Here is a 14,042-nt window from a genome sequence, read left to right on the forward strand (position 1 = left end):
ACTGATGTCATTGCGTGTTGTTTTCCTTGTATTTTATGTTTGTTGTGCATATAGGGAAGGTTGGTTTGCATCAAGCGTTAGAGATTCAGGGATCACACAGGTGATCTATGCATTTCCATATTGACAACAAACTCTGAAACCTTTGACTGTACTCATTTCTAAGTATACTAGGGATTATCAGCTTCAGCCTAAATAAATCATGATGTCAATAGTAAAATATGATTGCTAAACTGAAACAACGATTACAAAAAAGGTGTGAATTCTTAGTCCACAGTTCATGTTTTTTTTTTTAATCTAAACTAACATGAACTATGCACTAATCTGACAGGATCTGTAATCTAGATCAAATTCCATGGAAAAATTGCAATGGTGACTGAAGATATATGTATTTTCTATTTCAGCAATTTAGCGAAGTATAATATTCATGAATTGATCACATGATCATCTATTACAAAGGCAAAAAAGCAGCTGATTAGGTTATTAATTTTAGACTTTAAGAGCGATTCTGAGCTCTAAATTCTACAACCTTTAATTTTAAATTTCAAAAGATAAAGTATCAAATCTAAAATTCAATTTCAATTGAATCACTCTATATGCTTATTACATAGTATCCTCCTCGAGGTTTCTTTTCTTTTCCCTTATGGAAGTTGCTCCAAGGCAGGGATGGCACTTACATAAAACCTAGTACATCCCTGGCTACCTACAACCATGATATGTACCTAGAGCACAGCAGGCTTCAACAATAAGCCCTGTTGCCTCTTCCTATACTACAAGTCTACCAGCAAAAAAGAAACTCAAATTTTAATTTAGGAAAAATAACAATTAAATAAAATCTCTATTTTAATCCTGAATACTAACATCATTAGCAACCAAGTCTTATTTTTTTGGGTAAAAAGAATCAGTTTTGTAATGCAGTCGCACCTTTTACAGCTTGCATCAACCACATGCAGGGAGAACAAGCCACCAGGCTTCACCTGCAAAATGAAACCATCACAAATTAAGCATATAACTTTAGAGAAGATAATATACAGAACATAGAGCACATATAGATAGAAAGGGGAGATGGTGAAGAGAAAGAGCAAGCAACCAATATATTAAGTCTCATGAAAAGTCTTGGATTAGATGTAGAAACTCTTATCATCACACATGCAGATAATTCTTCCACAATCTGTGACTGTAATGAAGAATCACTCTACAATTTTAAAATTACAGTTACTCCACTTTTTGTACCCAATTAACTCGGATTTGCAATGAGAATCATCTATTGCAGATCCATCTGGTTATAACTTAAGTACAAGATTCAAGTACAAAATTCAAGTATTGAAACTGAGTTTTGCAAGTAGTATAATGATATGGTGAGAATTGACCATCTGGTAACAATAGCAGTATATGATATAAATGCACAAAAACTTCACAACATTTCATACAGCAGAAATAAATTATGCTTAAATTTTCCCTTCAACCCAATTTCAATGAAGTAATGGAGAGAGGATAAACTGTAGACAACAGTGACAAAGGGTATTTCAAAAGATATTATGGTGATATATGAGAGATTTATGGGACAAAACAGCTATTGAATCCAAACGGAGGGAGTAATAACTTCAAGCAGTGTCTAGTAGATACCTTAAGATCACGCAGACAAATAATCGATTGCCCTCCAGGTTTCAGGAGAAGAAGAAGAAGATATAATCAGGGCTGATTTATGATGAGGAAGCAACAACAGTCAGCAATGCGGTTTACTGAAGCTATGATCTTCTAAACAATGACAGAAGTCAAGAGCCATAAATCCTATTTAGCTGCTAGAGCAGAGGTTGCAGATGAGGCCTCTGCAATTAGAGCAATTGGTTGGCGAGCCTGGAGACAAGCACCTATCTCAAAAGGTTCCAGTTCTGCTCCATCAAAGAGGAGACTTACTCCAGGCAGGATCACATCTTTGCTATCAGCATCATCAGATTCAACTTTAGGGACATTTGTTGAATTTGATTCTTCAATTGGCCTGGTGGCCGCCTCATAAACGGGAGACAAAGCATATGATCTACACATAAAAGTCAAACAGGACATCAGGGACCTTGAGAACCCAATCTGATCATATGTTTCCATGAGCACATACATGATGAACCAAAATCACAAAGCAAAATATAAAGCCCTCAGTAAAAGTTAGAATGCTACCCAGAAACAACCAGCAAACCAACAGAAGTGGTAAAACCAGAGTTCATAGAAAAAGAACTGCCAATAGGTGTAATATAAGACATGTCATGTCAACATTGGTTACCTGAGAATGCTCCCATCAAAGCTAAGAACTTCTCTTCTTGAACGCTGCCTTGACGAAAGTTTTTTCCTCTGGTATTCAGTGGCTCCAGCAATGGGAGATGATGGTTCCGCAAGAGGATTCCATCTTCCACTCGCATAGGTCATAAGTTGACGAGACTTTTCCTTTGGTTTCTCTTTCTGATATAAAAGCTTTGCAGCAGGACCTGTGGGACTGTACTCTGCACATACATCACGTAATCTTCTTCTTAACCCATGCATTGCTTCATGGTGCTCATCAAAGGACTCTGTCTGAAGCAACTGTGAAGAGATTACTCTTTTGCACATTTTCTTGCACAGTTTTGGACTAAATAGAGGAACACCAAACTCTACACTTAGTGGGACCCATTCATATCTCTCATCATCAGGTGATACCTGATCTGAATCTGTCTCTATGAAAAGTCTTAATAGGCGGATGTAACCAATGGTCCACAAATCAATTCTATCCACTATCTCACTTATTAGTGACTCCAACCTTGTGCTTTCATCAATGCCTAAACCCAACTCCTCCCCTACATGCACAAGTGAACCATCAGAATTTTTCAACGGCAGCGGGACATCTATTGTAACAATTTTCCCAGATTTATCAAGGTCATACTTGCTGAGAGGCTGCACAAGTACAGCAGAATGTCTAAGAAGTGAATTAAGACAATGCAGAAGAACAGTCCCTTTCACTAAGCTCCCTTCAAATTTTCCCCCAACCCCTCCAATTGTAGATCCATCCCATGACCATATAAGGGCTTTCTCACAGCCCACCAGGGGTGCAGGAAGTAAACGTAAATATTGGCCCTTCATTAGCACAACAGACAGCGGTCCACTGCCTACCGCTGAATATAGTACTAATTTCATCCAAGGTGTCATGGATGAATGTGAGGGAGGCCCAAAGTGCACAGGGCCTGTTTGCCCAGGCAAAATAGAGGCTGGAGGCAGAGGTACCATGGATAAGACAATATCATAGTCTCGGTGGAACAATCTATCTAAAGTAGCAGGTGCAAGAGTGGCCAAACTTTCACAACGAAGAAGATCCAAACGATAACTCCTTTTTCTTCTAGGAGCATCACTTTCCAAGGCTGAAATCTCATTATCCTCTGAGATAGGATCCAACAAAGGCTGCTCATAGGAATCATCTACATGGTCTTCACTGACAAGCTTGGTGTCGGCAGAGCTGGCTCCAGATATTGAATATGAAGAGGAATCTCTTTCCAAACATTCTGAATCTATAATCTTATCCTGAGATTCTATATTGATGAATTTATCACCATTAAGACCATTGGCATTCTGAGTCAAGCTCGTTTCAACTGCTGTAGAGGTTTCATTGCTTTGTGAGGATACGGTGTCCACCTTATGACCAATTTCTGTGTCTCCAATACTATCAGAAACTCCTCCAGAAAGAAGACATTCTAGAACACAACGGAGGCTAGATGCATGATTTGCAAATTCCTGCAATTCACCTTCAAATTTGGTTCCTTCTAATGTGCTCAAATCCTTGCAAAGATCTGCAATACTTGCGTGACCCAGCTTACCTGCTTCATAGAGCGTTACAGCATGCGATTTCAAACCTGAAACAAGAAACACAAATGGAAAACATGAGTGAGTCAGAAATCATATGCACACTGCTCCCTTCATTTTCTTTTCCGCCTTCCCTGTTGGCCTAAATACCCTGTAATAAGTTATCCTATCAGTAATTTTCCAAGCGTTTTTGTGCCAAAAGAAAAATAGACACATGAAAAGACAAATAAGTAAATGTTACAGTTTAAAGCCCAAAAATCGTTTTCTAGAAGTCCTATTGCAATGCAAATAATGAGTAAACTCAAGACTTTCCTACCAAACAGCCTAGAGTACCAAATACAGAGCTCTATAGGATGGAATAGAAACTGTTTGAAAACTAGAAAGGGAGGCAGAATGACAAAATGAACAGAGACATTTAGACGCAATGTAGAATGGCAAAGTATGGGGAAAAGTAAAACCTGGTGAAACAGACCCCATCATGAGGTATGAAGTAATATTAGCATCAACAATAAATGCAACACGGGCATGATTTGAAGCTGCTCTGCTTTCTGACCCTGAATAGTCCTGTTGAACACTGACTCCATCCACCGACAAGTTTGCGGAGCCTACACTAGCCCGAGAACCATCTTCATCATCACTTAGAATAAGAGATCCCTGGACACTAGCATCCTGTAGAATAGATGCTGGATCAATTATTTTCTCTGCCCATCCCAATCGACAAGCGAAGGATGCAGCAGATTGCAACTGCAAGAGGTCCGCCTGTAATGTAGAGGCAAGTTCTGCAACAGTTGCATTCTCACTTGAAACAACAAAAACTGCGTACAGTAACCTACAGGTTGGACATAGGTAATAAGGAACTCAATAAATCCAATTTTCATACTAGAGTCAAGAACAATGTATCTATGTAAAGAGTTAACTTGCTTACTCCTCAATAGGATCTTCATAAGACTGCTCCCTATTTGAAACAAAGCCCTCCAGCCTAGAAACTGAAACAGTCTATATCAAATGTTTGATGAACAACAAAGTCTGTATCATATTGGTAAGCACTGAGACTTTTCTACTCTCAGATCAAAATATGCGGGCAAAGACCCACCCGGGGGGGGTGTAAAAATTAATCCCTAACAGCAACAGTGATAGTAAAGGCTTAAATATACCAATAGGTTGGAGAAAAATATGAATTGAAAAGAGAGCATAATAGTTGCCCTACCTGCTAAACCCAACCCCCAAAAACACAAAAAGACAACCCTCAGAAACACGGGACTTCTAACTAGATGTAAACCACAAAATGATATTATGGACAGTAAAATGTGGGGAATAACCTCCTAGCAGGAGATGGATCAAGCATGTATTTATATGATGGCATGGTGCACATGCCACCTCCATGTACAACCCTTTCTCCTGGTTTACAGCAAGGGTTAGGATTGGCAGTCCCTACACCTAGGGTGTGCACAAACATTTAATGTACAAAAGGTAATTAAATGATAACCTGAATATATACGAATAATTACTAATCAAATTACCTAGCTAATAAATAATATATGAAACTACATTTGACATTAAAGGCTATCCTTATGAAGATTTACCTTTGAAACGGTCATCTGAATATACAGGAACATCAAAATATATTAAACCCCGCCGGTATAAGCCCTTTATTATGTCAGGATTGAAAAGAACATATGAATTGGCTTCCTCCTTGCAAACTTTATCTATCATTGCCATCTCTTCATCTGAAAGTTTCTGAAAGAATTAAAATTAAAAAATTACTTTCAGAAATCTCCACAACAGCATCAACTCAAAATCATGGCGACATGGCATCAATTTCTTGTTAAAAAGAAAGATAACAGGACATTACCCACTAACTATAGGCAAACAGTAAAATTTTCAGGTGCAAGGACCATCAGATTGCTCAAGGGAAGAAGGAAAGAAAACAACAAATTAGATAGTTACCTTAAATTCTTCAAGAGTAAAGTTGACAAGACAAACTCCCCACCAAGGTTCGATAGGAAAATCCGCCGGTTGTGTTGGTAGAAGTTCTTTTGCAATTGATTTGTTAATTTTCCACATGAATTTCTGAATAGCTCCACATCAATGAAGGAAGAAATCAGAAAACGGTATCAGAAATTTTAAAAAAAAATTAAAAAAAAAATAAACAAAAAAAAAAGATAAGATAAGTGATGTCAATCAAATCTTTGTGACTTTCACGAGCCATGATGCTACTAATTGTCTGAATTTTATTACATATTTTACATGCACCTTTTGATGATAAATTTTGAGTTTAAAAAATAAATATCAACTAATTCCTATTCTAACAGGATTGAAGAGCTCAGAACGTCCTGCTACCGGCCCTTAATTTATTGATTTGTGGATTATCTTTTTTATTATTGAGTCATTGCAGCAGATAGAGTCTAGAAAGACATTGACTTTACTTATTTCTCACAGTCGTAGCAGCGATAGTTTGAAAGTTTGACCCCCCAGAAAATTTTAAATGGGTGGATTATTCACTTCCCAGATTTGAACCTCAAGAAATTATATTTTTATACTTCCCAAACTAAAGTAACTGTGGATTTGTGCCAGACATTAAGAGAAATATTTACGACAGGGTTAAGGCATCACTAACTGTACATAAATCTCATCTGCAGCATACAATCTGTATCATGATGGATACTACCAAAAATAACACAAAGCATTTAAGAAATACCTTAGATCTGCATTTATTCATGATATCAATGAACTCATTCCTCCCAATTCCTGTGATCCGCAATGCATCCGCTGCACTGAAATTTGGAATGCTATCATAAGGTTGCTCTGCAAGAGTAAATTATCAGTTATTAAGTCAATTGTAGAAAAGCTATGGGACTATGGGTACAACAAGCACTATTCAGAATGTAAGTTTTGCAAAAGGTATTGAAATTAAGTGTTGGATGATGCGTTTAATTGGGGATAAAGCCAAGTTGTAATAAAATAAATTTGAGAAAAAGGAGAAGGAAAAAAAAAAATATCCCAACATTCTAAACACCTAGAATAAAAGAGGCAATAACATCTCACTTAGAGCAACTCCAATGTTTGTAGCTAGGGGCTTGCTTGCAATTTTAAATATTCCCAAGCTATGAGCTTGACCATTAGAGCTACAAAATGCAATTTGCTTGGAAAACTTGCCAAAATAGATTAATACCTCCGTTAACTTTTAGTCGCAACTTCGGGGTATTATTTGTTAGATATAAAATATTCTTAAGTTGCAACTAAAAGTTAACGGGGGTAGTAAATAAAATGAAATATAAAAAAGTTAAGTAAGGAAGTGAGATTCATTTATATAGTAAGCTAATAGCTAGTCATTGGAACAAAAAATAGCTAAGATGACAATTAGCTTAAAAGCTTATGTGGCATGGCAAGCTAATTTGACAATTAGCTTGCCATTGGAGTTGCTCTAATAAGCCTTTGCCAACAATGTTGTTAAGCTAGAGGAGGACCCCGTTTAACTATCCAAATTAAGCTTATTTGTATAGCAGAAATCAAGTGTTGATTTCTTAGTGGTGTTTGCCTTTTCTTGGTTTTGTGGATGTAAATAAAACAGTATCTTGAGGGCATCATATTTTTTGACACAAAACCAATGCATGATACAACAGGGCCTCATCCTAGAGTATGTTCATTAAATCTGAACAGCCTCCAATGACACATTGGGAAATATTGCTCATTAGAGTATTTACAAAACTGCAACATACAATGATATCCAATAATAGAAGCCAACACAAGTTATGCAGAAAAATGATGGATCAATTACCACTTTTCATAACCTCAAATATTATGTCACAGTAATATCGGAAAGGTGAGACCCTCATCACTCGGCATACATATTCTGAGAGGTGATAAGGGAAAAGCTGCAGAGAAAATAATCAAAGTTAGGTTATTATAGGATTCAGGTAAAAACTGGATATTCCAAAGGGAATACTAGCAACAAAAATACCCCATCCTTTCCCTCTCCTCACAAACTCAACCATACCAAGGAACAAAGAGAGGGAGAGAGAGACAGAGATCCTTTCCCTCTCCTCACAAACTCAAACATACGAGAGAGAGAGAGAGAGAGAGAGAGAGAGAGAGAGAGAGAGAAAGTTGTTAAGCCCCAATTTTGAAACACAGCTTTAAAAAATAGGTAAGCTATTCACCAGGAAATATGAACTCCATGAAGTTCCTCCATAGACTCACCAAACACTTTACACCATATGAAGTCACCAACTCTATTAGCTATAAGAAGCATAAGCTATTTAACATTAATGTTTTAAGTCAAATTTCTAAGGTGCCCAAATGTATAGCATACTATGCCAGTATGCCATTTATAACATAGGCATGAGATTTGGAAGCATTACAGTTTAGATTAATTGTTCATATTCCTTTTTATTACAATACTGACCTTGCTTACTTTGATCAGATTTTTTTGCTTATGCTAAGAAAAAACAAAGAAAAAGAGTGAGAGTGAAAGAAGTACTAGGCAATTCTTTTGCTTAGGGTATAACTAACAATTTACTTTATATCTCTTGTTTAAAAAGCTGTCAGCTTATATTGGTGTTTTGCAGTTAATGTAATTTCCTTGCACAATGCACATTAGGTATTAAATATTTATCTTTTCTTTTTTTCATGATTAAGTAGCACTGGTCTGTTGGCTTTTAATTAAAGAAATAAGGAACACTAAAGCTAATTGACCTAACAAGGTTGGGGGGAAAATAATTATATGGCTACTGTTTCAGTATTTCCAGAACACTCAGTTTTGAGTTAATTAGCTTCTGGCAAACTTTATAGGAAAAAGAATAAAATTCGGTATATACAGCACACATAAATAAAGGGAAAAAAATACACTACTTTAAACACTTTTTCATAGCACACATATGTTTCAAACTTTCAACTTTCATCCACTTGACCACTTCAAAAAGGAAACCAAAACCAGCCTAATTTAAGTGCTTCATAAATGTAACATCTACTTTTATTGTGGTGAAAATAACAGGATGTCTAAACTTTTCCGAAGGATGTTAAACAAAACAACCTCTCAACAGTTACCGGAGTAACATTGCCCATATATGACTGTTCATGGGAGCAGCAAAGAAATTTATGGTTGATGATATAGTATCAGTTGGTTACTATCAGACACTGTATTAAGAGTCATTGGGATGCCAAATGTAGATGTTAAACCATGGAGCTTCAAAGTAATTCCAGAAGTCAGATTTCGATAACTCATTATATTGTTTCCAAAAGGCAAAGCACGAGAACAATCCTACACCTTAAAAGACAGAACAAAACCACAGAAAGACATGGGTATAGAACTGACCGCAAGATTTTTCCGAAGATACCGCATCATCTCCTCGTAGTATTCGCTTTCTTTGATTACTTTGCGAGCAAAACAAGTATTCCATTGCAGCCTCTTTTTTATGCAATGTTCAATCACCCTACTCGCAGAATTGAGAATAAATTTAGTCAGCACTTGGATAAATTCAATTTCACACCCTAAAACTCAATGAACAATAGACATTATATCCTCGAACTTATTTAGATTAGGAATTTCATAAAGTTACAGAAAAAGACAACCATGGAATTAACAAAATTAAGAAGAAAAAGAAAAGAATGTAAATCACAACAAATGAGAGGAAACTGCCAAGTGCCAAGAAACTTTAAGACAAGGTAATCTACTTATAGATCTGATCTCAGAAGATCTCATTGTTTCTTAGCAACCAATTCCACAAAAAACAAAAGGAAAACCGGCACAGCGTTATAAGACAAGCACCTACTCAAACTCAGGCCAAAGCCCTGTAAAACCTCCAAATTTTATGGCTAGAAAAAACCATACATCTTCACCATAAAGATATTTCAACTTACAGTGCAATTACAAGTGACCATCCATCCCTTCACTAGAAGACACATGATCCAGAACAGTGCCTTATTGGGCCTCTGAAACCAGACTTTCTTCAGTTTTTACCTTCATCAACAAAACTGACCTTACAAAAAGCTATGAATCACTTTGGAACATTGGCCTCTTAAACAAAGTCAGAATTAGACAAAGGTTCAGGATCAGGTATGTTGGTGAATGGCTGTAAAAAGAATAGATAATGATGAATCAACCAACCAGCCTCTTACTCTATGAACTTGTTGAGGAAATAGGCATAACTATATACAACATAGTGAGCTCACAAAAACACCCACTAGGAGTCCTCCAAAAGTAGAAGATTCATGAAGAATTGTTCACACAGCCACCCAAAAACATTAATGCATCATGAAGTGACAACTCAATAGACACTGAAAAATGATAATATGAAAAAAAAAATATTTAAAAAAAAAACACAAAAGATGCGATCTAACAAAAGATTATTCCCAAAAAGGAACAAATCCCCAATCATATCTTATATTAAAGGGGAAAAATCACGAGTTATGCTATTGATAAAATTGAATAGAAAATATTAGAAAACATGACTTGCGAATCCATCGAAGAGCATACCAGTTTTTAATGAGTGCCAACGTAATACATAATCTTGCAAGATTAGCCAAACATTTTCCCATCAAAGAATTGTTCTTAAACACCTGACTACATAAGCTGATAAGCATAACCTATGCAGAGTTACAGACCTACTTTTCATTAATTTTGTTGCAACTCTCCCATTGATGTCATCTCTTCTACCTTGGCGCTAAAAAAAAGGAAGTATCCCGTGTAACTTCAAATATCAAACTCGTCATTTTACTTTAAGTACCCAATACACAAACATCAACATGGGTGTGGATTTTCAAAACTTCATCTTGGACCCAAAGCATGCAAATACTACACTAGATGTTACGCATATTTTTCTCTCTTTAAACACCAAATTCTCAAACTCATACCCAAAAGTATACAATCCATTTGGTCTTTTTACATGATCATCACAATTCCCAATGGGATATCTCCTTTCTTTATCCTTTAGACTTTATAAATTAAATCTTTAAACTCTCTTGGATGAAATCTAACTTCCTCATGAACCTAAAAACACTCATCAACTTGTCATTACACCACTCCAAAGATCATGATAAAATGCACTCTCAAATGACAATTTATAACCCAAAAGTAGTTACGTGAAACAGCATGATGACTAGGGGTTTTAATGAGCCTAGCTAGTTCATGAACTGTTTGAGCTCAACTCTAAATTTGCATGAGTTTGCATGAGTTGAGCACAACAAAATCCAACTCCAAAAGATAGTGAATGGCTCAAACTCAAGTTCTATTATTGCAAGCTGAACTTTAAAAACAAGCTTGAAAAAGTTCAGGATTCAACTCAAGTTTGAATGAAGATGTTATGATCTGATTTTGATTGATCCAAGCTCAATCCCAGCAACTCAGCAAGTAGCACCACAGATGATGACCAAAAGAAGATACTAGGCTTTGATAAAGCTACGCAAATACTGAGAAGGCATTTATCGATATTAATATCTAGGTTTTACTCCTATTAGGAATAACCAAATTACATTTTTGTATTGTTGTTATTTGTTTAAGTTTTTGTATCACCGTAAGGTTTTAAATCACTCAAATGAATGAGTGCTCCAGCCTATATAACCATAAGGGTAAAAATCACTCAAATAAATGAGTGCTCCTATTGAAGAATTAACATCAAATAGAAAGGTATGATCGCTTACTTGCATTTGCTTCGCTTACAGAATTCTGCAAACAGAGTTCCGCCACTAATTTTCCAATTTTGATAACAAATTAACTAATAATTATAAATATAGTAGAAATCACATAGCAGCTAAATTCTTAAACCAATGTAACTTCCCGTTCCTAATTGATCAAACTTATATCCCTGATGCCACATTCCAGCAACCCACCCCCTTCCCTTCCCAATAACAAAAAAAAACCCTTGCCTATACAAAATTGTGAACCAGCATTATCAATACATGCCACAGCCGAAGGAACTAATACTACGTATATGATAGATCACCCATAAAAACATCCTAGATTACATAATCACAACAAGTAAATGCAGAAGATGTAACCACTCAATAACAGCTACACCTTCAGCATTGCACAGATTCCGGCACAATTTCGACTTTAACGATGAACTTTTCAATAATATCATCCAAATGTAGCATATCCAGCACAAAAGCTTATACAACATAATTTTAAATTTTGCACTGAAAATTACACTCCACTAACAAAACTACTAAACAACATGAAATCAAAAGAAACAAACCTTCTATGCCATTCCTCTTTAGAAGAAAGAGTTGATTGCAACCTCTTAGGCAAATTCTCCCATGAACACTCCTCCCTAATAGCTTTCAAAATCAATTGCTCCTCCACTGTTGCCGGAGCGCGCAACATTTCAAACTCCTCTCAATTTTCCAAACAATCAACCTACAAAATCAACCAAATCACCTAAAAACAAATCAAAATCCACAATTCTTCAACAAAATTTACAATCAATGAAATCATAAAATTCATCAGATCAAACATCGTAATCAAAAATAAAACTGAAAATGAGTCGACATTACCGGTTACGATCGAAGAGTTGATGGATCTAAGCGACGAAATCGGAGTTCTAGGGTTTGAATTCAGCGAGATGCGAAGTAGGAATTGAGGAGAGAGGGAGAAGAAGAAGAAGGTGAATTGAGGGACGTTGAATAGAGGAAGCTTGGTTTGGTATGAGGTATGAGCATGAGGTTCCACGTTGTTTTGAAAATGGTCCGTGCTAGAAAGTGTGTTTAGGTCCCGCTATATTAATCAACAGCCGACAGTGTTGCCTTTATGAAAATCGTGATTTGTGCTAATTTGTTATGGTAATGGTAATAATCATGGAAAATCAAAATCAAAATGGATATGGTTTGTGTTTTGGATGGAGTATTTGTTTTAAAAGGTTTTGATTTCTTTTGATTGGTCTATCTTTATGGATTTGTAAAATAGTCGATTGTCATTATGAGTATGTTGCTAGAATTTACATCGCTCGATCGTTTTGAAATTTTATCGACTTAGGCCCTGTTCTTTTGAGCTTCTGGCAGAGCAGAGCAGATTTCAGCAGAGCAAAGCAGAGCCGAGCAGAGTAGAGTAGATTTCATTAATATTAATATTATTATTACTAATATTATTATAATTACTAATATTATTATTACTATTATTATTATTATTACTATTATTATTATTATTATTATTTTTACTATTATTATTATTATTATTATTATTATTATTATTACTATTATTATTATTATTATTATTACTACAATTATTATTATTACTACTACTGCTACTACTACTACTACTATTATAATCATTAAATTTTATTATTAAATATTAATTATAATTAATAATATTTATATTATTAAATATTAATTATATTATTATTATTAATATTATTATTATCAAATATTAATTATGTTATTATTAATATTATTATTATTAAATATTATATATTATTATTATTAAATATTAATTATATATTATTATTATTAAATATTAAATATATATTATTATTATTATTAAATATTAATTATATATTATTATTATTAAATATTATTTATTTATTATTATTATTATCATTAAGTATTAATTATTTATTATTATTATTAAATATACATTATTATTATAATAATTCAATATTAAGTATTAATTTTAAGCAGAGCAGAGCAGATTTCAGCAGAGCAAAGCAGAGCAGCTCTAAAGAACGGGGCCTTAGGGCCTGTTTACATTTACTAAACTAAGCTAAACTGAATATTTTATGAGAGAAGGAAATTAGGAACTGAACTGAAGTAAATGTAAACAAGCCCTTATTGGGGATATGTAAGATCTATTTTTTAACGATTGAATCATCGTTTGATGCACTGGTTTGTCTAGAATTGTTCTTGGACCAAAACCCTAAATAGATATTCTTCACTTCGCTCTTCTAGCTGTTTAATGTTAATCTATTTTTTATGCACTTGTTAGTGAGTTTTCCAACAAAAATCAATTAGATTGCAAAAAGATTAAAAAAAGAAAAAGGTTATGTTCAACCTATATAAGCTAAAGATAATATGAGAAAAAAATTACATTGGTCATTGTGAGCATACACGAAATTTCGAGTACGTTTTAGACTTAGATGCGAGATGAAGGAAACGATTAATCCTCAATAAGCCAAACAATTTGCAAATGGAGAAAACGATTAAGCAACAACGGGAAGAGAAATGCAAAGTGATTTGAAAATGAGCTCGAAAATGAAAACCAGTTTTCAAATTAGGCAAATCAAACACGAATTACGTGC

At 34.9% G+C, this 14,042-nt stretch overlaps 1 protein-coding gene across 2 annotated transcripts; it reads right to left on the minus strand.

The window, feature by feature from the left end:
- Positions 1 to 876: 876 nt before the first annotated feature.
- LOC145614134 (uncharacterized) lies at positions 877 to 12,482 on the minus strand. Of its 2 annotated transcripts, none has more exons than XM_081669133.1 (12): positions 12,307 to 12,482; positions 12,009 to 12,169; positions 9,131 to 9,248; positions 7,595 to 7,691; positions 6,515 to 6,621; positions 5,764 to 5,886; positions 5,400 to 5,553; positions 4,742 to 4,802; positions 4,275 to 4,645; positions 2,273 to 3,866; positions 1,624 to 2,035; positions 877 to 974 (listed from the first exon to the last, which is right to left on the minus strand). In XM_081669133.1, the coding sequence occupies exons 2-11, from the start codon at positions 12,134 to 12,136 to the stop codon at positions 1,789 to 1,791; spliced, it is 3,000 nt and encodes a 999-aa protein (XP_081525259.1). In that variant the 5' UTR covers positions 12,137 to 12,169; positions 12,307 to 12,482; the 3' UTR covers positions 877 to 974; positions 1,624 to 1,788. The 2 variants fall into 2 exon arrangements, with proteins under 2 accessions (XP_081525259.1, XP_081525260.1); XM_081669134.1 differs by having other exon boundaries at positions 12,009 to 12,190.
- Between the last annotated feature and the right edge of the window lie 1,560 nt (positions 12,483 to 14,042).

The sequence above is a fragment of the Chenopodium album genome, chromosome 25, assembly GCF_948465745.1.
Source record: "Chenopodium album chromosome 25, dcCheAlbu1.1, whole genome shotgun sequence".
Lineage (NCBI taxonomy): Eukaryota > Viridiplantae > Streptophyta > Magnoliopsida > Caryophyllales > Amaranthaceae > Chenopodium > Chenopodium album.